At 41.1% G+C, this 20574-nt stretch overlaps 1 protein-coding gene across 3 annotated transcripts in view; it reads right to left on the reverse strand.

Annotated features, from left to right (window-relative positions):
- Window positions 1–467: 467 nt before the first annotated feature.
- ccdc102b (coiled-coil domain containing 102B) overlaps window positions 468–20574 on the reverse strand; it is a 506740-nt gene continuing 486633 nt past the window's right edge. For all 3 annotated transcript variants that reach the window (XM_033018931.1, XM_033018930.1, XM_033018932.1), the window contains exon 9: window positions 468–820. In XM_033018931.1, the coding sequence (XP_032874822.1) occupies window positions 703–820 (118 nt within the window). In that variant the 3' untranslated portion in view covers window positions 468–702. The remainder of the gene's footprint in view (window positions 821–20574) is intronic.

A 20574-nucleotide genomic window follows, 5' to 3' on the forward strand; every position in this document is an offset into this window, starting at 1 on the left:
TTCTGGTGTAGCTGCTTACCGTGCCTTCCCTGGCGGCACGTGCCTGTTAAGCTCACAGAGAGCATTTTCGGACTAAGTCAGCCATCAGACCTTCTGCTGAAGTTACCAAGTCTCGTGCAACAACCAAGCAAACCAACTTGGAAATATATTGATGTTCCCTGAACATTAGCTTGCATCTGCCTCCAATCACATTTCATTTCCTCCACTTATCCCTACATCTTTCTGCTTCTACCCTTGAAAAATATGCTCTCAGTCACTTGGTAGCAGGAATAAAAAATAAACATTTGTTCTCATACATTGTAAGTTATAACTGATTGAAACCCAACTATATCCCTGTGGTTGTCTGACATTAGAATTTACAGCTCACTAGCATCAAGTTAACTGTACACCTCTAGTATCCATGAATACAAAAGTATATGATATTATAATTCAAAATAGTTTGCTATATTTCATTCACCAGATATATATACAGTGATTTTTTTTAATTCAATGTTTTGAACAATTGTTATTTCATACTGCTGAAAAGTAAATCTCCAAAGGATCTAGGAGCTTTGATTTAATTTATCTCAAATGTTTTGCCATTTCATTTTATTCTCTCTTGACGGATGTTGTTTTTGATATTTGACCCAGGAGAGGAGTCATTCATTTTCGCTCTGATACCAGTTTCCCTGTTTTCACAGAGGTTACACTCGAACTGTCATCTTATTTCACTTCGAGTTCCAGGTCATCTTCTTCACTTATTGCTTCTGCAGAGTCATCAGGACTGTACACTGAGCTTCGCTTCATCCCAAACAGGGAGCTTGTCTGCTGTCTTCTTAACCTATGTAAAAAGGATCAAAATCACACCATATTTCAGTTTAATCTTCCAAGCAGTAGCTTTATTTGCTCAGCCAAGTAAAAACATATTGCCAAGGTACAACAAAACCCACATGGTGAACTTTATGTTTGTCTGATACAGAATGTACTCTTTGTCCCCATGGAGACATACTTACTTACTTAAACCCAGAGAGCCTTAGCTGAGGTTAGCAGTGCCGAGGATGATCCCTGAAGTACATGATGTTGGAATTTAATTAGCTAAATGTTCCACATAGCTAGCAATACATAATATTTTATGGCATCAAATAGCCCGCACAAAATTCAAATTAGAAAACACTGTAATGTTGGTGAGCTAACTGGTATAGTGGAATATTACGCTATTAAAAGAATCATCTCAACGCCAGGGCATTGGTGTATAAGTTCCAGAGATCAGTGCTCTAGATCCAACCACCTTCAGCTGTTTAAACAATTACCTTCTTTCCATAATAAGGTTAGTATTGAGGATGTTTACAAATTGTCCAGTTCCACTTGCACATTGTAACAATGGCATTCCATGACATTGTCATTGCTTAGTCCACCACATTTAATGTACTGACCAGTACTTAATTGGAACACCCACATATATAATGTGACCAACATTACACCTGGAAAATAAGAGGATTGCAAAGTGTCAACATGGATTTATGCTAGAGTTACCTGAGGATGTGATTAGCAGATTACATATGGTTAACTAGTGGATGTCGGCATTTGGATTTTTTAATTTATTTTTTATTTTATTTATTAGAAGTGAGTACAATGCGTTGGTACAAAAACGATGTTAACATTTTACATTCTCTGTACAACTTCCCTTTTTTTTTTTAAAGAGAGAAGTGAGAAAGGAGAGAAGAAAAAGAGGTTGTGAAAAGTGAAGAATAGATTAGTGAGCATGGGTGAAAAACCAATAAAGAAAAAGTGAAAGAGAAGGAATAAGTGAAGAAGGAAAGCAGGAGGGAGATTATTCCATTGCCACAGTGAGATGTTTTTTTTAAATATTCTAAATCATCTTTCACCCATACCTGAAACTGTTGGTTTTCATGATATTATGTCACCACATGAATCCAAGAAATCAATAAATGGGGACCAACTCCTTAAGAATAGGTCTTGTTTGTCTATTAGGAGGAGTCTCATTTCTTCCAAATGTGCTGTGTCCAGCATATTACTGATCTACATTTTAAATGTTGGTATATTAGCATTTTTCCAAAATTTAAGTATAATTTTTTTTGCTGTTATTAACCCATAATTGAAAAATGAGTTTTGGTGTGTATTTAATTTGTTCCCATCTCCACTTACTCCAAATATAATCATTTCAGTGTTAGGTTCCATTTTTGTCTTAAATAGCTTTGAGAATATATCAAATATATCACACCAAAATTTATAAAGTGTTGAACAAGAGACAAATGAGTGCGTAATATTGGCATTTTGAGAAAGACATTTATCACAAATGGGAGAAATATTTGGATAACATTTATTCAACCTAGTTTTGGAATAATATAATCTATGTAATATTTTAAATTGAATTAAGTTATGTCTAGCATTGATCGAACATTTATGTATATGTATCAAATATTTTTCCCATGTTTCTTTTGAGATTTTTATCATTAATTATTTTTCCCAGTCTTCTCTAATTGCCTCTGTTGATGGTAATTCTATATTTAAAATACTGTTATACAAGTATGATATTAATTTTGTTGACTCCGCATTGATATTCATTACTTCTTCCAGTGGCATTTGGATTTTTCAAAGGCTTTGATAAGGTGCTACACAGTAGGATGAAACACATGGAACTGAGAAAAACACGTTGACATAGATAGAGATTTGGTTTTAAACAAAGAATGGAATAAATAGATCAGGTTGACCGATTGTGATGGGTGGGGTATGACAGTTCAAGAGCTCCAGCTATTGATAATGTATTTCAGTAATAATGTATGTCAATAATCTGAAGGAGGCAAGAGCCATACTTCCAAGTATGCCAATAATACTAAACTAGATGGGATGGTGAGCGTGGAGATATTATATCCAGAGGCTTCAAGAGGATATAGTCAGTCTGAGTGTATAGGAAAGAAGATAAAATACAATATGAAAACATATATGAAGCCGTCCACTTTGGTGCACATAATAGAAAAGCAGAATATTTATTAAATGGTAAAAGATTGGGTACTTGCTGTTGAAAGGTGTGCTTGCATACAAGGCATTAAATGGCAACATGTAGGTGCTGCAAGCGATTAATCCTAATGAGGAAGGTTCGCTGCCTTTTATTATGAGAGGGTTAGGAGAGGGTTTAAATGCAATGGTAAGAAAGCCTTTCTGTAATTCTATAGGAAATTTGGTAAGACAACATCTGGAGTATTTCTTACTGTTGAAATCTTGTTACTAAGAAACAAATTACTTGCCATAAAGGGAGGATAACAAAGATTCATGAGACTGGTTCCAGGGGTAATGGAGTGATTGAACGGATTGAGAATATGAAACAATAAGGGAGCAGGAGTAGGAGGCCATTCAGCCCCTCAAGTCTGCTCCACCATTCAATATGATCATGGCTGATCTTCCCGAGCCTATCATGTGAAACCTTATTAAAACTGTATAGACTATGTGTGCAGGAAGGAGCTGCAGATGCTGGTTTACACTGAAGATAGACATATAATGCTGGAGTAATTCAGCGGATCAGACGGCATCTCTGGAGAAAAGGAATTCATGATGTTTTGGGTCGGTACCAGCTCTGATTTGTCCTAAACATTTTCATACCTCTACTTTCCCTTTCCCCTGACTCTCAGTCTGAAGAAGGATCTCAACCTGAAACATTATCCATTCCTTTTCTCCAGAGATGCTGCCTGACCCGCTGAGTTACTCCAGCATTTTGTATCTATTGTCAATATAGACTTCATCTACAGCCCTGCCCACATCAACCTACTTGCTTACTTCTTCAAAAAACTCAATGTAATTCATAAATCATGATCTCCCATGCACAAAACTATACTGACTATCCCTAATCAACCCATCTTTTCAAATACAGTTATATCTTATCCCTCAGAAATCTCGCAGTAATGTTCCTATCATTAGACTTACTGTTTATAGATCCCAAGTTTTTCTTTACAGCCCTTTTTAAATAGAGGCACAAGGTAGTCTCACTCATGTCTCCTGGCACCTCACCTGTATAACATATCTCACACCCATGACTCTGGGTCCTGCAATTTCTTCTCTAGCTTCCCACCGTAAGCCTGGGAGATTTACCTACATTTGTGTGCCTTATGCCCCTGTCCCACTTAGGAAACCTGAACGGAAACCTCTGGAGACTTTGCTCTGCACCCAAGGTTTCCGTGCGGTTCCCGGAGGTTGCAGGTGGTTGCCGGAGGTTGCAGGTAGTGGAAGCAGGTAGGGAGACTGACAAAAACCGTCTCTCCCACCTGGCTTTCCAGGTGAGGTAGGGGCTGTGGACCCGCAGCAGGACCAAAAACAAGACCTGTCAAAGGGTGTTTAAGAAGGAACTGCGGATGCGGGAAAATCGAAGGTAAACAAAAATGCTGGAGAAACTCAGCGGGTGCAGTAGCATCTATGGAGCGAAGGAAATAGGCAACGTTTCGGGCCGAAACCCTTCTTCAGACAGAAGAAGGGTTTCTGTCCGAAACGTTGCCTATTTCCTTCGCTCCATAGATGCTGCTGCACCCGCTGAGTTTCTCCAGCATTTTTGTGTACCCTGTCAAAGGGTGGATGAGCTCCTAGCGAGCCAACGGCCATCCACACTTCAGTAGAAGTTGCGATCACTGTCGTACATAGCATTGTAAGGCACCGTGCCCGTTGATGGTTTCAACGATGATGATGATCATTATAGATAAGCACATCTCTTTTTGAAAGGAACTCACAATTGCTCAGGCTGGTCCTTTTACTTTATATATTTGTAGAAGGTCTTACAATTTGTTTTTCATGATAGTTTACTCACATATTCTAACTTTCTTTTTTAAAATCAATTTCTTGATCCTATTTTGTTGAATTCTAACGCGCTCCCAACGCTCATGCTATTTCTGGCAACTATATTAGTCTTTTCCTTTAATTTAATGCCATCTTTAATTTCCTTTCAAACTAAATTCCCATCAGTATGCACTCATAAGAATCAGCCTTACAAAGCAGTTAATGATTTAACTGATTCCAATACATCACTGGACAATAAACATTAGGGCACAGCAATTTAAAGAAATGTCTTACTATAATTGAAATAAACTCACTTTAGGAAGGCAGAGATGGAACTCACGATGCAAATGGCATTGCCAAGCAGGACCGTGTGACCCATCCCCTTCAAAGTAATGAAGGTTTGAAAATTGTGAGAAGATCAGCAGATTGGTCTTCTCGCCTGTCAGTCACCATTAAGGTAACGCCCCTTCCGGCACCCGCTGTCAATGACCGGGGCGAGGAGAATAAAGTCCCGGAGGCCGGGCGTGAGTCCAGAAGTCGGGCATGAGTCAGTCAGCTCGGAAGTGAGTGAACTGTGAGTCCAGGAGCCATGAGTGAGTAAACTGTGAGTCCGGGAGCCGTGAGTGAACAGTGAGTCCAAGAGCTGTGAGTGAGTGAACTGTGAGTCCAGGAGCCATGAGTGAGTGAACTGTGAGTGCAGGAGCCGTGAGTGAGTGGACTGTGAGTCCAGGAGCCGTGAATCAGTGAATTCTGAGACCAGAAGCCATAAGTGAGTGAACTGTGAGCCCAGATGCCCTGAGTCAAGGGATCAGGGGCGTCACAATGGGAACCCATGAGCCACGCCTGCGTAGTTGGGGGCTATGCGTGAGTGGTGGAATATTTTAATTGGTGCAGAGGTGGAATATTGCATTGGGGACCAGGCCTCTCGTGTGAGAATGGGACTCAACGGGTCCCACTTAGTCTAGTTACTTATAAAAACACAATTAATTACGTACAAAAGCACGATACATGTTTTAAGATCAAGAATTTTCAAAAATCAGTCGTACAACAAGTCAACTATACCAATGTCTCCACAGCTGGGATTGGTAGCATGTAGTGCTAAACCTTATGTTTGATAAGGCCTAGATAATTTCATTTTCAGAGTCATTAATCCGGCAAATAAATTTATATATAAGACGAGACTAAGTGGGACCCCTTGTGTGTGGGCTCCGGACTCACTCAGTGGCTCCCGTCCCCGGAGCCTGTCGCACTCAGTGGCTCGGCTCCCAGCTCGTCGTGGTGGCCACAGCCACCGCTGCCCGCGAACACAGCCGCCGCTGCCCACGAACACAGCCCCAGTGTACAGAGCCCCTGCGAACACAGCCCCTGCGAACACAGCCCCTGCGAACACAACCCGTGCGAACACAACCCGTGCGAACACAGCCCCTGCCCCCGACCCCGCCCCCGCGAACACTGCCCCCGCCCACACTCTGCTCACTTGCTCCTTCAGCTTTATTCTTGCCGCCGTTGATTGACAGCGGGTGCCAGAAGGGACATCGCCGACCCGAAAAAATGTCAGACGAATAACTTTTGTAATATTTTACCGATCGGAATAAAACTTGATGCACTTACAGCACACGAGAATATTGAGTAAGGTGGCAAAAAAATCTGAGAGCTATCGGATACCATTTTTGCACAAATTTAAAAACAACGCAAACCGGAAGAGGACAAGATGAGAGTTTTCTAAGTATATAGATTTCTTAAGACAGCTTGTAAAGTATTGACTCCTGCAGCCACAAACATTTCACTTGCACTACACTATCTTAAGTAATATTCTCATGACATCATTATAAGCCACTTTAAGTCTCTGTAAGCTTGCTTTTCTGTAGTTTTACCATAGACATGCAGTATAGAGTGGTGTACAATATGCTCAACAGAGACAACTTCACGCCAACTGTACACGCACTAAACTTGCGTAAGAGAATGTTTGCTTGTGCATACCTCATACTGTGTTGCCTATAAATTTCCTCACCGTCTGTCATTTGTTCTGTAATAAAATGCCCAAGATATTTTATCTTATTACAGACACTAAGTTAATTATCAGACAATTTAAAATCAGGACATTTTAGACATTTATCCTCTTTGGTTCTACGGATCATAACAGCATTCTTACCAGCATGACATTTCTCCATGCCATACACAGAACATATAGTAAGGAGCTGCTGGAGACTAGAGCTAGATGGACTAAAGACCACAAGGTCATTTGCATATATAATATGGTTCGCTAGAGCATTACCAATCATGCACCCAGTATTACAGGCTTTCAATTGCTTGGACAGATCATCAATATAGAAATATTGATACTTACCACAATAATGTTTTTACTGTTGTTGCTTAATTTCTGGGTGGCACCTGCATCCTTTTTATATGTGCACCCCCCAACTTTTATTCCTTTGCCTTTTTCCACCTAACTATAAATCACAAATCATAATCATATCTTATAGAAACTTACAAAATTCTTAAGGGGTTGGACAGGCTAGATGCAGGAAGATTATTCCCGATGTTGGGGAAGTCCAGAACAAGGGGTCACAGTTTAAGGATAAGAGGGAAGTCTTTTAGGACCGAGATGAGAAAATCATTTTTTACACAGAGAGTGGTGAATCTCTGGAATTCTCTGCCACAGAAGGTAGTTGAGGCAAGTTCATTTGCTATATTTAAGAGGGAGTTAGATGTGGCCCTTGTGGCTAAAGGGATCAGGGGGTATGGAGAGAAGGCAGGGATGGGATACTGAGTTGGATGATCAGCCATGATCATATTGAATGGCGGTGCAGGCTCGAAGGGCCGAATGGCCTACTCCTGCACCTATTTTCTATGTTTCTATGATGCTATCCCTTGATTCACATCTTGACAAACCTGGGTGGTGATAATGTGAGGAATAAATGTTAGGGATTTTGGAGGAACTATGATCTCCTACTTGGTGCTGCTTTTAGTGTCCATTTATAGTCAGGGTTCAGGCACTTGGGTGGTGCTATAGTAAATTCAGTTTGAAGATTCTCACATAGATTTATCGTGACAAGTCTATTCTGAACATGTCACCTTCGCCTATTATTGAGGAAGTTCTCTTCCAGTTAACATGAATCATACTGCAATTTATGCATGATTATGTGTCAAAGTCATTCCAAATCACTATATGTCTAGTTCTTATTGGCCTGTCCCACTTAGGCGACTCTTTAGGCGACTGCCAGGGACTAGTTTTATTGGAATTCACCTAAGACACCTGGCGACAACCTACAACATCACCGACAACCTACGACAGCCTACAACAGCAAAAATTGTCGCCACTGTCTCCGAAATTTTTTTTTACATGTTGAAAATTTTGTGGCAGTCACCTGTAGTCGCCCAAAAAATCACCTAAGTGGGACAGGCCCATAAGTCTAAGACAAAAGGCCCATATGCCATACAAAAGGAAGTATATGCATGGCAATTATTTCAGCTGTAGCTGTCATTGCCAAGTCTAAAATGATTGGGATGAAAGAAAAATATTCTGTTCTAAAAGGGCACATATAAAGTGATTCTGTTCAGGATGGAGCCTGGTCACTGAATAGCTGGATGTAGAATAAAATCCCATTAACCTGCTGTTGTCAGGATCTCTGTGATGCCAAACTAGCTGATTTTTCAGCGAGACGCCAAAGATTCAGGATTTCTGAATTGTTGGATAATTGATTATTGGGGTTGGTACATTCAGGATTTTAGGGAAATCTTAACAAAGGGCATCATGGTGGCGTAGCGGTAGAGTTGCTGCCCTACAGCGCTTGTGGCGCCGGAGACCCGGGTTTGTTCCTGACTACGGGTGCTGTCTTTACGGAGTTTGTACGTTCTCCCCGTGACCGAGTGGGTTATCTCCGAGATCTTTGGTTTCCTCCCACACTCCAAAGACGTACAGGTATGTAGGAAAATGTAAAATGTAAATTGGCTTGGTAAATGTAAAAATTGTCCCTAGTGTGTGTAGGATAGTGTTAATATGCGGTGATCGCTGGTCGGCGCGGACTCAGTGGGCCGAAGGGCCTGTTTCTTAAACAAAACTATCACTGTATCTCTAAGCTAAACTAAACTAAACTAAAAGGGCGTGTAAAGTTAAACATGGTGTAAATACTTAATCGGTGTCTTTGATTGCTCTGCCTGTGGCAAGAAAAGCAAAGGCAGCAATTTAGGTTTGTCATTTTGAATAATATGACACCAAATATAATATTCCACCAAAATTTGGTGCGCTTGGAGCAGAGGAGAACGGTGAGTAAGGTGGTGAAAAAATCCTAGCCATATACGGTACCGTTTTTGCGCAAATTTAAAAACAACGCAAACCGGAAGAGGACAAGATGAGAGTTTTAGAGACAGACAGACAGACAGACAGACAGACAGACAGACAGACAGACAGACAGACAGACAGACAGACAGACAGACAGACAGACAGATAGGTTTCCTGTGCTTTTGTATGCAATTTATTCTATGTAATGTCTTGTCTTTTATCTGGACCTTGAGTCTGTAGTAAAAAGTAAGTAACAAAATAATTAGATGAGCCTTGAGCAAAAATCAAACTGCTGAAGGAACTCAACGAGCCTGGCAGCCATTGTGGAGGTGAATAGACAGACGATGTTTCTGGTGTGGATGCATCTTTGGAGTACACTGAGTAGAGAGGAGATAGTTGATAGGAAGAGGAAGAGGTGAGGGGAAGGAATGGGGCAAGAATGTGATATGTAGATCTTGGTAAGGAGGGGTGAATTGGCGGATGTCAGGTAGTGGAGGGATAATAATGAAGGCTGGAGGTGACGGAGAATACAATGGTGTAATCTGATTAGAAATTAAGCTGAGGAATGAAATGTAGAAACGGCGAGGATTGGTCTTGAGGTCAGTTAGGATAGTAAAAATTGCAAAGTTTCCTAAACCCAACTCCAACCTGCCCACTTTCAGAAAAAGTCTTGGGGAAAGGTTGTCACAATTTGCTGCCATAAGCCAACTTGTCAACCACGCTTGCATCTGTTTTGCTAATACTTTTTTCACCGCAGGAAAATCACGTCAAGAAGGTCAATGTTAAGGGTGTTTTATTGTCACATGTCCCGAAACGGAGCATCTGACACCCTTTTATCTCCCTTTTGCCTCTTGCCTTTGACACTTTCATCTACCATCCCCTCATCTTTCAATCAATCCATCCTCCTCACCTGTATCCATCTATCATGTGCCAGGTTTTACTCCCACTACCTCTCTTTTCAGCTTTCTCTTCTCCAGTCCAGCATTCAGAAGAAGGATCCCAATCCAAAACATTATACTCCATTGCCAGACTGAGGTCACTTGCAAATTGAAGGAACAGCACCTCATATGTTTCTTTGCTACAATAGACAATAGACAATAGGTGCAGGAGTAGGCCATTTGGCCCTTCGAGCCAGCACCCGCCATTTAATGTGATCATGGCTGATCATCCCCAATCAGTACCCCGTTCCTTCATTCTTCCCATATTCCATCCCATCACTTATCACATCCCATCTCCCCATATGATCACGTTGACTGGCAGTGCTGGCTCGAAGGGCCAAATGGCCTACTCCTGCACCTATTGTCTATTGACGATTGTCTATCCCCGACTCTGCTATTTTTAAGAGCCCTATCTAGCTCCCTCTTGAAAGCATCCCCTTACAAGCTTGAAAGCTACCTTACAATCCAGCAATATGAATGTTGAATTCTCCAATTTTCAGTAACTTCTAAAAAAACTCCCTCCTCCTCCTCCCCCTTCTCTTCTCCCTCCTTCCCCGCCCCTCCCTTCTTCCACTAAAAGTCCATTCACCAATTCCATGATTTGCAATAATGTGAGGCTCACAACATCCGTAGTCAATTTTCCCATCAGGGAACGTCCTTGCCTGAGGTAATATTTTGCCGACCCCGATTGGTCCTGTTTTTCTTCTTGCTTTTAATTCCCCCCTCCACTACAATCAATCTGAAGAAGGGTCCTGGCCTGAAACGTCACCTATCTGTGTGCTCCAGAGATGCTGCCTGACCTGCGGAGTCACTCCAGCATCTTGGTATAAACCAGCATCTGGGGTTCCTTTTTATTACTTTATCCCATAACATTATCTGCCCAATCCCTCCACAGAAGCTGCCAGATCCATTGTGTTCCTCCGGCACTTTGTTTTTTGCTCAAGATTCCAGCTTCTACAGTTCTTATGTCTCCTGCATAGTCTTGAATTATAGCAAAAAAAAATAATGGTCTATATTAAACAGTTTTAAATACAGTGCCCCGTCTGCTTCTGCACTGGAAGCTCATAATAGGGTGCATTTAAGATAATATTACCAAGGCCCTCAACTTAAACAATTGCTATTTTTGTTCCATGTTATTGTAATAATGGGTCATGCCAACATAGATGGAAACAGTTTCAAAAATATTTATTTCACAGTATAAAATGGCAAATGAAATGTACTGATGCATTAAAATTCAAATTCATTCCATTGTTTAAATGTATTTCCTGGATTATATTTACTTTGGTAAACTCTAGTAACGTGATCTGCACATTTTAATCTGGAAAGCTTATCATTAAAAAGGTAATGCCTCAACTCATAAATCCATTATAGGACAAAATGAAAAATTAAGATGCTGACATTACTTGAAATTGAAATATTAGTGCGAGGCACTCGGCATACAGAGTAAGGCTAAACATAGAGTAATCAATCCGCTGGAATGAAATAGACTATTGTTAATCATCCCCCACACCCACTACCCCACCCCTAATACACCTTTGAACGTGGACCTTAAAGTACTTAAGAGTATGCAATTTATTATACTTCATTGTATATAAAAAGTCACAGAATATATTCATCCGTTACCCATAGTCAGGATCGAACCCGGGTCTCTGGCACTGTCAGGCAGCAACTCTACTGCTGTGCACTGTGCCGGTGTATATGATCCTACCACATCACTGTTCTATTACACTGGGGTCCATGGCAGTTGTGTGTTCCACCACTGGATTCCATGGGGAACGCAGAAGCAGAATGAATACACAGATTCAGGTTTCCAGATTGGTCAGCAAGTTCTGAACATCCACCATTAATGGCACTCGCCTCGACATCTAGAACTTAATTCCATTTTGCACAGCTGGATACCACCAGTTCCAAAGTTCGGAGCAGCTGGCAATTGTTAGATCGGGCCTAATGCGGAATTAAATCTCTCAAGAGTGCCCGAAGACCACATTGTTCACACATGATGAACTTCAGAACTGTGCTGACACATTCAAAATTTAGCTAAAGAAAGGGAACGGATGCTGCAAGCCAAATGTTATTGCATTATTGATTTACAGATGGCACTGAGAACTTCATAATACCATCAGAAACCACAATATCTGGGCATGCAGTGCAAGAAGGACACACCTGCTCCATAGAAGAGATTGGGCCACACTAAGCTCAGATTCTATTTGGTTTAGGTTTATTACCGTCACGTGTACAGTGAAAACCTTTGTTGTGCATGCTATCCAATCAGATCAGATAATACTGTACATTAAAACAATCAAGTCAAACATAAGTACAATAGGTAGAGCAACTGTGAAGGTACAGAATGCAGAATATATTTCTCAGTGTTGGAGCACATCAGTTCAAGACACACAAGTCCAATGTCTGTAATGGAGTAGAGGTGAATAGCACAAATATACTTGCTATTGGAGGGACCATCCTGACAACTGAGGGGAAAATAGCTGTTCCAGGGTCTGGTGGCGCACACTTTCAAGCTTCTGTACCTTATGCCTGACAGGATGGGACATCTTTGATTATGTTGGCTGCTTATCCGAGGCACCCTGAAATGTAGATGGAGTCAAAGGTAGGGAGTCTAATCTGTGCGATGTACTAGGCTACATCTACAACTCTCTGCAATATCTTGTGGCCTTGGGCAGAACTATTCCCAAACCACCCGCCAGTATGATTTCAACAGTGCGTCTGTAGAAGTTTGTAAAAGTCATTGGAGACATGCTGTTTCCTCAGTCTCCTAAAGGAGCAGAGGCATTGGTTTACCTTCTTGGTTGTTGCATCAATGTGGTACTATAAGTGAAATATTATTTACTCACTATTCACTAGGTTAGCACAGTGAAAACTAATGAAAATCATCACAGTAAAGATTAAAACAATGTTGGACTCTGCCAATTGCACCTTGATTCTGGTCATTAAACAGCTAGGTAAAAAGGTAAGGTACATGATCGGATCGTGAGATTAACTTCAATCGTTTTTGTATGTGCATGTGTGCAGCCATGTCAGCAGCGCGTCAGTTTTTCCAGCTTTTTAAATTTTTTTTAGTATGTTTTAAAGTGTGTATTTTGTGTTTCTTTGTGTGTTTTGTGTGGGGGGGTGAGGGGGAAACCGCTTTGGTCGCCTCCTCCATGGAGAGGCGACTTTTTCCAGGTCGCCTCCCCCGTGGCCTAACATCAAGGATCGACGCGGCCTTTCCCGGAGACGCGCCCGGGGCTTCAGCGGCGGGCGCAGCGTGGACTCTCGGCGTGGAGCGGGCGAGCCCTCGCTGGGGCTCGCTGGAGGGGAGCGCTCCGTTTCGCTGGCCCGGGGCAGCCGGCAGCCTGAAGTCGCAGCCTGAAGCCGCGGTCTGCAGAGCTCCAGCTGGTGCGGCGTCTACAGCCCGGGATCTCACGTTGGAGACCCGGGGGAAGAAGAAGCCATCACTGCCGGCCCGCGGCCAACTTCTGCCGCGGGTGCGGCATGGACTTACCATCACCCCTGGAGGGGAGCTTCGACCGCCGGCCCTGCGGTCTACTGTGCTTCTGGCTGCGGCGGGGACTTTAAATCTCAACCACCGGCCTGCGGCCTACAACAACTTAAAGCCGCGGTCTCCGGTGAGGAAGAGGCGATCCTGGACTGACTGGACTCTGGTCCTGTACACGGGGGGGAAATGGAGGAGGACTGGCCAAATTTTTGTGCCTTCCACCACAGTGATGAATGCTGTGGTGGATGTTTGTGTTACAGTTTTATTGTGTGTTCTTTATTATTGTACTGCTGCTGACAACCCAAATTTCCACCAACCCTGGTTGTGTGGCAATAAATTATATCTATCTATCTATCTATCTTTATTTTATCAAAAAGAGATTTAAACAGTAAAGGCAGTGTATAATTTTGGCAGAAAATACTTAAAGTAATGTTATCAACATATTGCAAATGACGTCACTGGCACTAAATACATTTACTTTTAGTTCCACGTAAAATTATTCAGATTGAAGCAAAACGGTAGACCTCTAGATTTCACTTGTTAATAATTGTTCAACCATTGGTCACATAAAAATGCAACAAGGAGTGAACAATCTAATTTTTATTATCTATAGTCAAGTCATGAAGCATATTAAGTAACTAATAATAGTTTATGTCATGAAGAGTCCCAAAATGAGGCTTCAAAATTGTGAGTTTATGCTTAATAATAATAAACAGAAAATGCAGAAAACACTCAGCAGGTCAGGCAGCATCCATGGAGAGAGAAATAGAATTAACATTTCAGACCATTTGTCAAAACTAGTAAAAGAGAGAAAAAAAATGATTGTAGAGTTTATTGTTTATAGCTGTATTTATTGTCATATGCACAAGTACGGTGATGTACAGATACAATGAAAATTCTTGCTTGCAGCAAGAGGGAGTTAGATGTGGTCCTTGCTTGCAGCAGCGTCACAGGCACATACACTCAGACAACACACAAATACAAATTATCCACACATATGTAACATTTCTTAGAGGACTGAAAAGAACAAGCCACTAATACAAAAACACTATTGGAAAATAAAACAAGTCCATGGCGATACAAGGTGAGGACCATAGTCTTCAGCTGTTGAAGTATGTTTATGATGTGCAGATTCATTCAAGAACCTGATAGCTGTTTCTGGATCAAGCATCTGTACCTCCTCCCTGATGATAGCAGAGTGAAGAGGGCATGGCCTAGATGATGGAGACCCTTGATGATAAACATCTCCTTTGAGGCAGTGCCTCATGTAGATGATTTCAATTGTGGGAAGGGATGTGCCTGTGGTGGAGTTTCTACAACCTCTTGCATTCCTGTACATTGGAATTGCCATACCATCCCATGAGGCAACCAGACAGGATTCTTTCTACAGTACATCTCTAAAACTTGGTATTTGGAGCCATCCCAAATCCCTTTAAATTTCTAAGAAAGTGGAGGCATGGGCAAGCGTTCTTATGATTACATCAATGTGTTAGGTCCAGAACAGGTCATCTGGTGAAGCCCAAGAATTTGAAACATAGAAACATAGAAAGTAGGTGCAGGAGTAGGCCTTTCGGCCCGTCGAGCCTGCACCGCCATTCAATATGATCATGGCTGATCATCCAACTCAGTATCCTGTACCTGCCTTCTCTCCATACCCCCTGATCCCTTTAGCCACAAGGACCACATCTAACTCCCTCTTAAATATAGCCAATGAACTGGCCTCAACTACATTCTGTGGCAGAGAATTCCAGAGATTCACCACTCTCTGTGTGAAAAATGTTTTTCTCATCTCGGTCCTAAAAGATTTCCCCATTATCCTTAAACTGTGACCCCTTGTTCTGGACTTCCCCAACAGCGGGAACAATCTTCCTGCATCTAGCCTGTCCAACCCTGAAGAATTTTGTAAGTTTCTATAAGATCCCCCCTCAATCTTCTAAATTCTAGCGAGTACAAACCGAGTCTATCCCGTCTTTCTTCATATGAAAGTCCTGACATCCCAGGAATCAGTCTGGTGAAGCTCCAAACTCTCTCTACTACCGGCCCATCAATGAAAACTAGAGCGTGGTCTTTTGGCTTCCCCTTCTGAAGTCAATGATTAGTTCCCTGGTCTTGTCGATGCTGAGTGGTGGATTGTTGTTGCTGCATCACTCAACCAGATGATCTATCTCCTGTGTGATGAATCATCACCACCAATGATTCGACCAACCACAGCAGTCATCAACAAATATATAGATGGCATTGAAGCTGTCCGAAGAGATGAGCAGGACAAAGAGAACATCTGTGAGAGGTTGATGTTGGTGTTGATAGTTTGAAGCACATTGTATTTTATGTCTGTGGTTTTGATTTCCCTTTATATTTAATGTTTATCACTCCCATCAGTGAAATTAAGCATGGTTAAATGTATTTAATTGAAAGGATAATTGAGGACAATGCATCTCACAGCTTCTTCCTGCCTGCCTAGAATTCCTAATCCGTTGCTGCAGAATATGTTCTTCTAAAGTATCCTGGTTAAATTCTGGACTAGTATAGAAAAAGCAGAAGAAACTGGCATTCTGCTTAATCATGCCGATATATATGATAACCATTCATTTTTAAAATATATTTTTGATTACGTTTTAACTATGCCTTCAAAGCCTTAAACATGCAAGAAACCTGAATCTCAGTAAGTATTTGGACAGAGTAAAATATGCAAGATCTGAATCAAACCAAACTTGTAGGGATTTTTACAAAGGCAACCAACAATTACAGCCTCTGTTTTGAAGTAGTGTCTTGATCCCTATGTTTGGGATTTCTATCACTGTTTATGGATGAGCCTTTAGTACAGTGGTGGACCCATTGCCTCAGCATTGGAAGGAGAAGGTTCAAACCTTGCTGAAGTGAATGCATTGCAGCAGTACTGGACTTGGATCCACTTGCAGCGAATGAGTGAATCAACTTAGACCACTCCTGAAGTCCACATTCCATCAGCCAATTTGATCCCTTCCACATGATACAAGGGTCAGGTTAGTACCCAATGAACACAAACATTTAGGGCCTTTGTTAGCATGCTGGATAATGTGCTGCTGACCAGTGCTCCGGGATCAGAAGTATCTCTATCCTTGTTCCAATACAATTACAACAATGGCAACAAACTCATTTAAAAAACATTGCTGTTTACATCAAACATGTTAAATGCATATCAGTCAATTGCTACAATCAGTTTAGTCCTAGGCAACAGTAAACTGGTGGCCTTCAACAGTGCAATCAGTGCCACTTATCAGCAATCTGTTCACTGATGCTCAATTTAGGTTCTTTTAGACCCTTGGATTTCATTACAGCAGACGTTCAAACACGCACCAAAGAGTTTAGTTCCTGCAGTGAGGTAGTATTGACTGGTTTTGACATTAAGGTAGTACTTCACAGAGCGGGACATCAAAGAGATCGAGTAAATTGATGTCAAAGCTAGTGTCAAACGTAACATGCAACTCCTCAGATAATGAAACATCACATGTCAGCACGAGGATCTGGATAACTTCTGAGCAGCAAGTCACCTTCACACCACACATGTGCCAGGCAACCATAGCAAACAAAGCAGAGTTTAATTGCTCCTCTTGAAAATGGCATCACTATCTTCAAATCCTATCTTCCACTATCCACTATCTTCAGCACACTAAACGGAAGTTAAAAGAAACCTGGGATTTAAGCTATCATCCAGGGAATTTCTTTTTAGTGACATCAGTTTGATTTCTGAGTGCTGTTAGATCCCTCTTTATTTCTATATTTAATGTATATTTTAATAGTAAGGGCAGATTGAGAATATTTCCGATATTTATTTCAATATTGGTATTCATGCCTTTGCATGATAATAACCTCTTCTGCTTTATTGGAGTTTTTCTAAATGAAGCTTTAGGAGTTAGCTTGACTTCATTGAAACTTATTGTCCAGTTATTTTTTCAGAACAATGAAAATGACACATTTTACTGCCTATTTCTCAGGCCATAAAACAGATGTTAAGAAACGACCCAATATACACCAGAAGGACATTGAACATGATATTATCGTGAACCTGAAACATCTGCTGAGTCCCTTATAGGTGCAATAATGGACCAGATGCTTGGGTCGGGTAGACTCCCTCTAGGAAATCAGATAATCAGCAGCGGATAGACACAAAAAGTCAGGCAATGGCACAGGAATGCATCCCAATCTTTCTCCTGATCTGCTTCCAGTGTTTGCTCCTTTACCCATGTCCTGAAACTTAACTTCAAATGCAGCACAGTGGTACAGTGGTGCAGCAGGTAGAGCTGCTGCCTCACAGTTCCACTGACCTGGTTCAATCCTGATCTTGGGTGCTGTCTGTGTGACATTTGGTTTTCCTCTGGGTGTTCCGATTTTCTCCCACATCTCAAAGATCGGTTGGTAGGTTAAGTGGTCAGTGTAAATTGCTGCTAGTATGTTAGTGAATGTTAAAATCTCATGGATGTTGATTGGAGTGTGGAGAGAATAAAATTAGATTAATGTAGGATTAGAATAAATGGGTGGGTTGATGCTGTGCATGGACTCAATGCGCTAAAAGCCCTCTCTATGTCTCTCGGATAAAGCAGGTGAATCTTATCCTCTTGAAATGCCAAGGGAGGCGAATAGATGCCAGTAGAATGCCCAATACTACTATTGAGTGTTACGGTCCAATGTCAGGTTGTTCTCAGGCCCCCTGAATGGTGTGTACTGTCTATAATGCAATATCCACCTCAAGTCGACTATGGTACAGTACACTGCCTATATTTTCATATTGATAAGAATGAGGTTGGCTAACTGTAGTCCATCAAGTAAATGACAATCTGGAAAACAAATAATCTTCATGAAAGGATTTTTAAGTACTTTCTCCAGGGAAAAAAAGGCTCCTTTCTGTGTCTTCTGTTACAGCATCAGAGGAATGAAGAGTGGCTGATACAGCACTAAAAGCCCATTGGCATGCCGGTGCTGAAGACTGCCAAAGAAGCAGCTGGAGTCAGCAATACTGCTGAGGAGAAACACATCTATAAAGGGAGTTTTGCTATGCAAAACTGCAGCAGCAAAGAGCAAGTGGTGCGAAAACATTGCATACATTCCTGTTGAAACAACTGTGAAAGTCGTAATGTGCAATACAATGGTAAACAAAAACTGGCTTATTTAAAAATCTGAGTCCATAATATTGGCCATTTTAAACAAGCAAACAGGTCTGAAAAGGACAGCAAATTGGACGCCGCAAATTGGTCGTATTACCAATATGGCATCAGAGAAAGCTTTCAAAAATGTATACAACTGGATACACCTGGGCACAATTCACTGCGGATCTGAGGATTCACAAATTCACTGAGGGCCACTCTTGGAATCAGTATGAGTGTATCCCTGGGACATGGCCACAAGGGTATCAATCCACAATTCTCTATCTAAACCACATTTTGCAGCAATATGTAGCAAGCAACTGCAGATGCTGGTTTACAAGTAAAGACCCAAAGTGCTGGAGTAACTCAGCAGCATCCCTGGAGAACATGGATAGGTGACGTTTTGGGTTAGGAAATTCCAGCAATATTACCGGGAAATTGAAGGTAAGCAAAAGCTTTTTTTCTCCCCACATATTATAAAATGAATGCCATTCTTACTTCCTATGCAATAGCATTCCTTTTTCCTGCTACTGCTGTTTATTTAGTATCAACCAATGTCATTCACTCAATTGAAATGTTTTCATAGATGACTGAAGTAATAATAAATACATTTTCAATTCAAATTATCAGTGAAGTTAATGCTGAAAGATAAAGAAAAGAGTCTAGCTATTTTCTGGAAGATTTTCAAAATAGGTTTATAGTAGACCATGGGAAAAATATTACACCAATTACATTTATGTGAAGGTTGACATCCCATAGTTTAATTAGCTATCAGCCTAAGGATATTATTGCTGAAATCTAATTTGTGAATTCTTATTATAGCTAAAAAGGAAAATGAGTTTCTTCGGGGTTTTAATGGCCCTGACTTGAGGGTTATAATAAACTTTTATTATTGGTCCAAAGAAACTGACTCAGTAGTACAGTAACGTAGGAGCTACTTTATACCAAATAAAACCTTACGGAAATTCAGCCGATGAATTTGCCAACTCTATTAAACATAATTATTTTATTTTATATGAAATGTCTGTTTTGTGCATGATATTCCAATTTACTGACTTGCTGTTATACATTAAGTAATGAGTCTGCGTAATTAGCGTGCATGATTATTTTTATGCTTAACTAATAACTCCAATTGGAATCTACTCCTATTCCCTCCTGGCACCTTTTATTTTGCTATTGGAAAGATCTTTTTTAAAAGCCCATTACAGGAAATATATCACAACCACAAAAGAAGCAGAAAATAGTCTTTAAGTCTTACTTAAATTTACAGGACCGAGATAATATTTAACAAGAGGGAGGCCACTCTTTCCAATGTGTTCACCGTGAAAGTTTGTGAAAATTGTACAGAATAAATTACAATTTGAGATATTATTCCAAATGCTGGTTGTGTTAATGGTGCTTCGCGTCAAATGTGTTCATGAACACCCTGAAGGCAGAGGACCATATTATTCAGTCTTGCTTCAGTAGGGGCAATGGACAATAGACAATAGGTGTAGGAGGAGGCCATTCGGCCCTTCGAGCCAGCACTGCCATTCAATATGATCATGGCTGATCATCCCCAATCAGTACCCCGTTCCTGCCTTCTCCCCATATCCTCTGACTCCGTTATCTTTAAGAGCCCTATCTAGCTCTCTCTTGAAAGCATCCAGAGAACCTGCCTCCACCGCCCTCTGAGGCAGAGAATTCCACAGACTCACCACTCTCTCTCCACCACAATCTTGCCTCTGTCGATCCAACTGCACTTCAGGTTTAACAAGTTACATTGATAATGTTGAGCAATACCAGGGGAATCCTTCACTGTCAGCAGTTCTGTCCTTACGAATGAAATGTTTAATTGTAGACCCATCTACTTTATCTGATGGAATTAAAAGATCGCAAGACATTACCTAACCAATTTCCTGACCAATATTTATCCTTTCATCAAAAGCAACAAAACAACTGGGTTAGGAATAATTTGATGCAATTAAGAAGAACTGTGCCATG

The sequence above is a fragment of the Amblyraja radiata genome, chromosome 4 (genome assembly GCF_010909765.2).
Source record: "Amblyraja radiata isolate CabotCenter1 chromosome 4, sAmbRad1.1.pri, whole genome shotgun sequence".
NCBI classification, from domain to species: Eukaryota; Metazoa; Chordata; class Chondrichthyes; order Rajiformes; family Rajidae; genus Amblyraja; species Amblyraja radiata.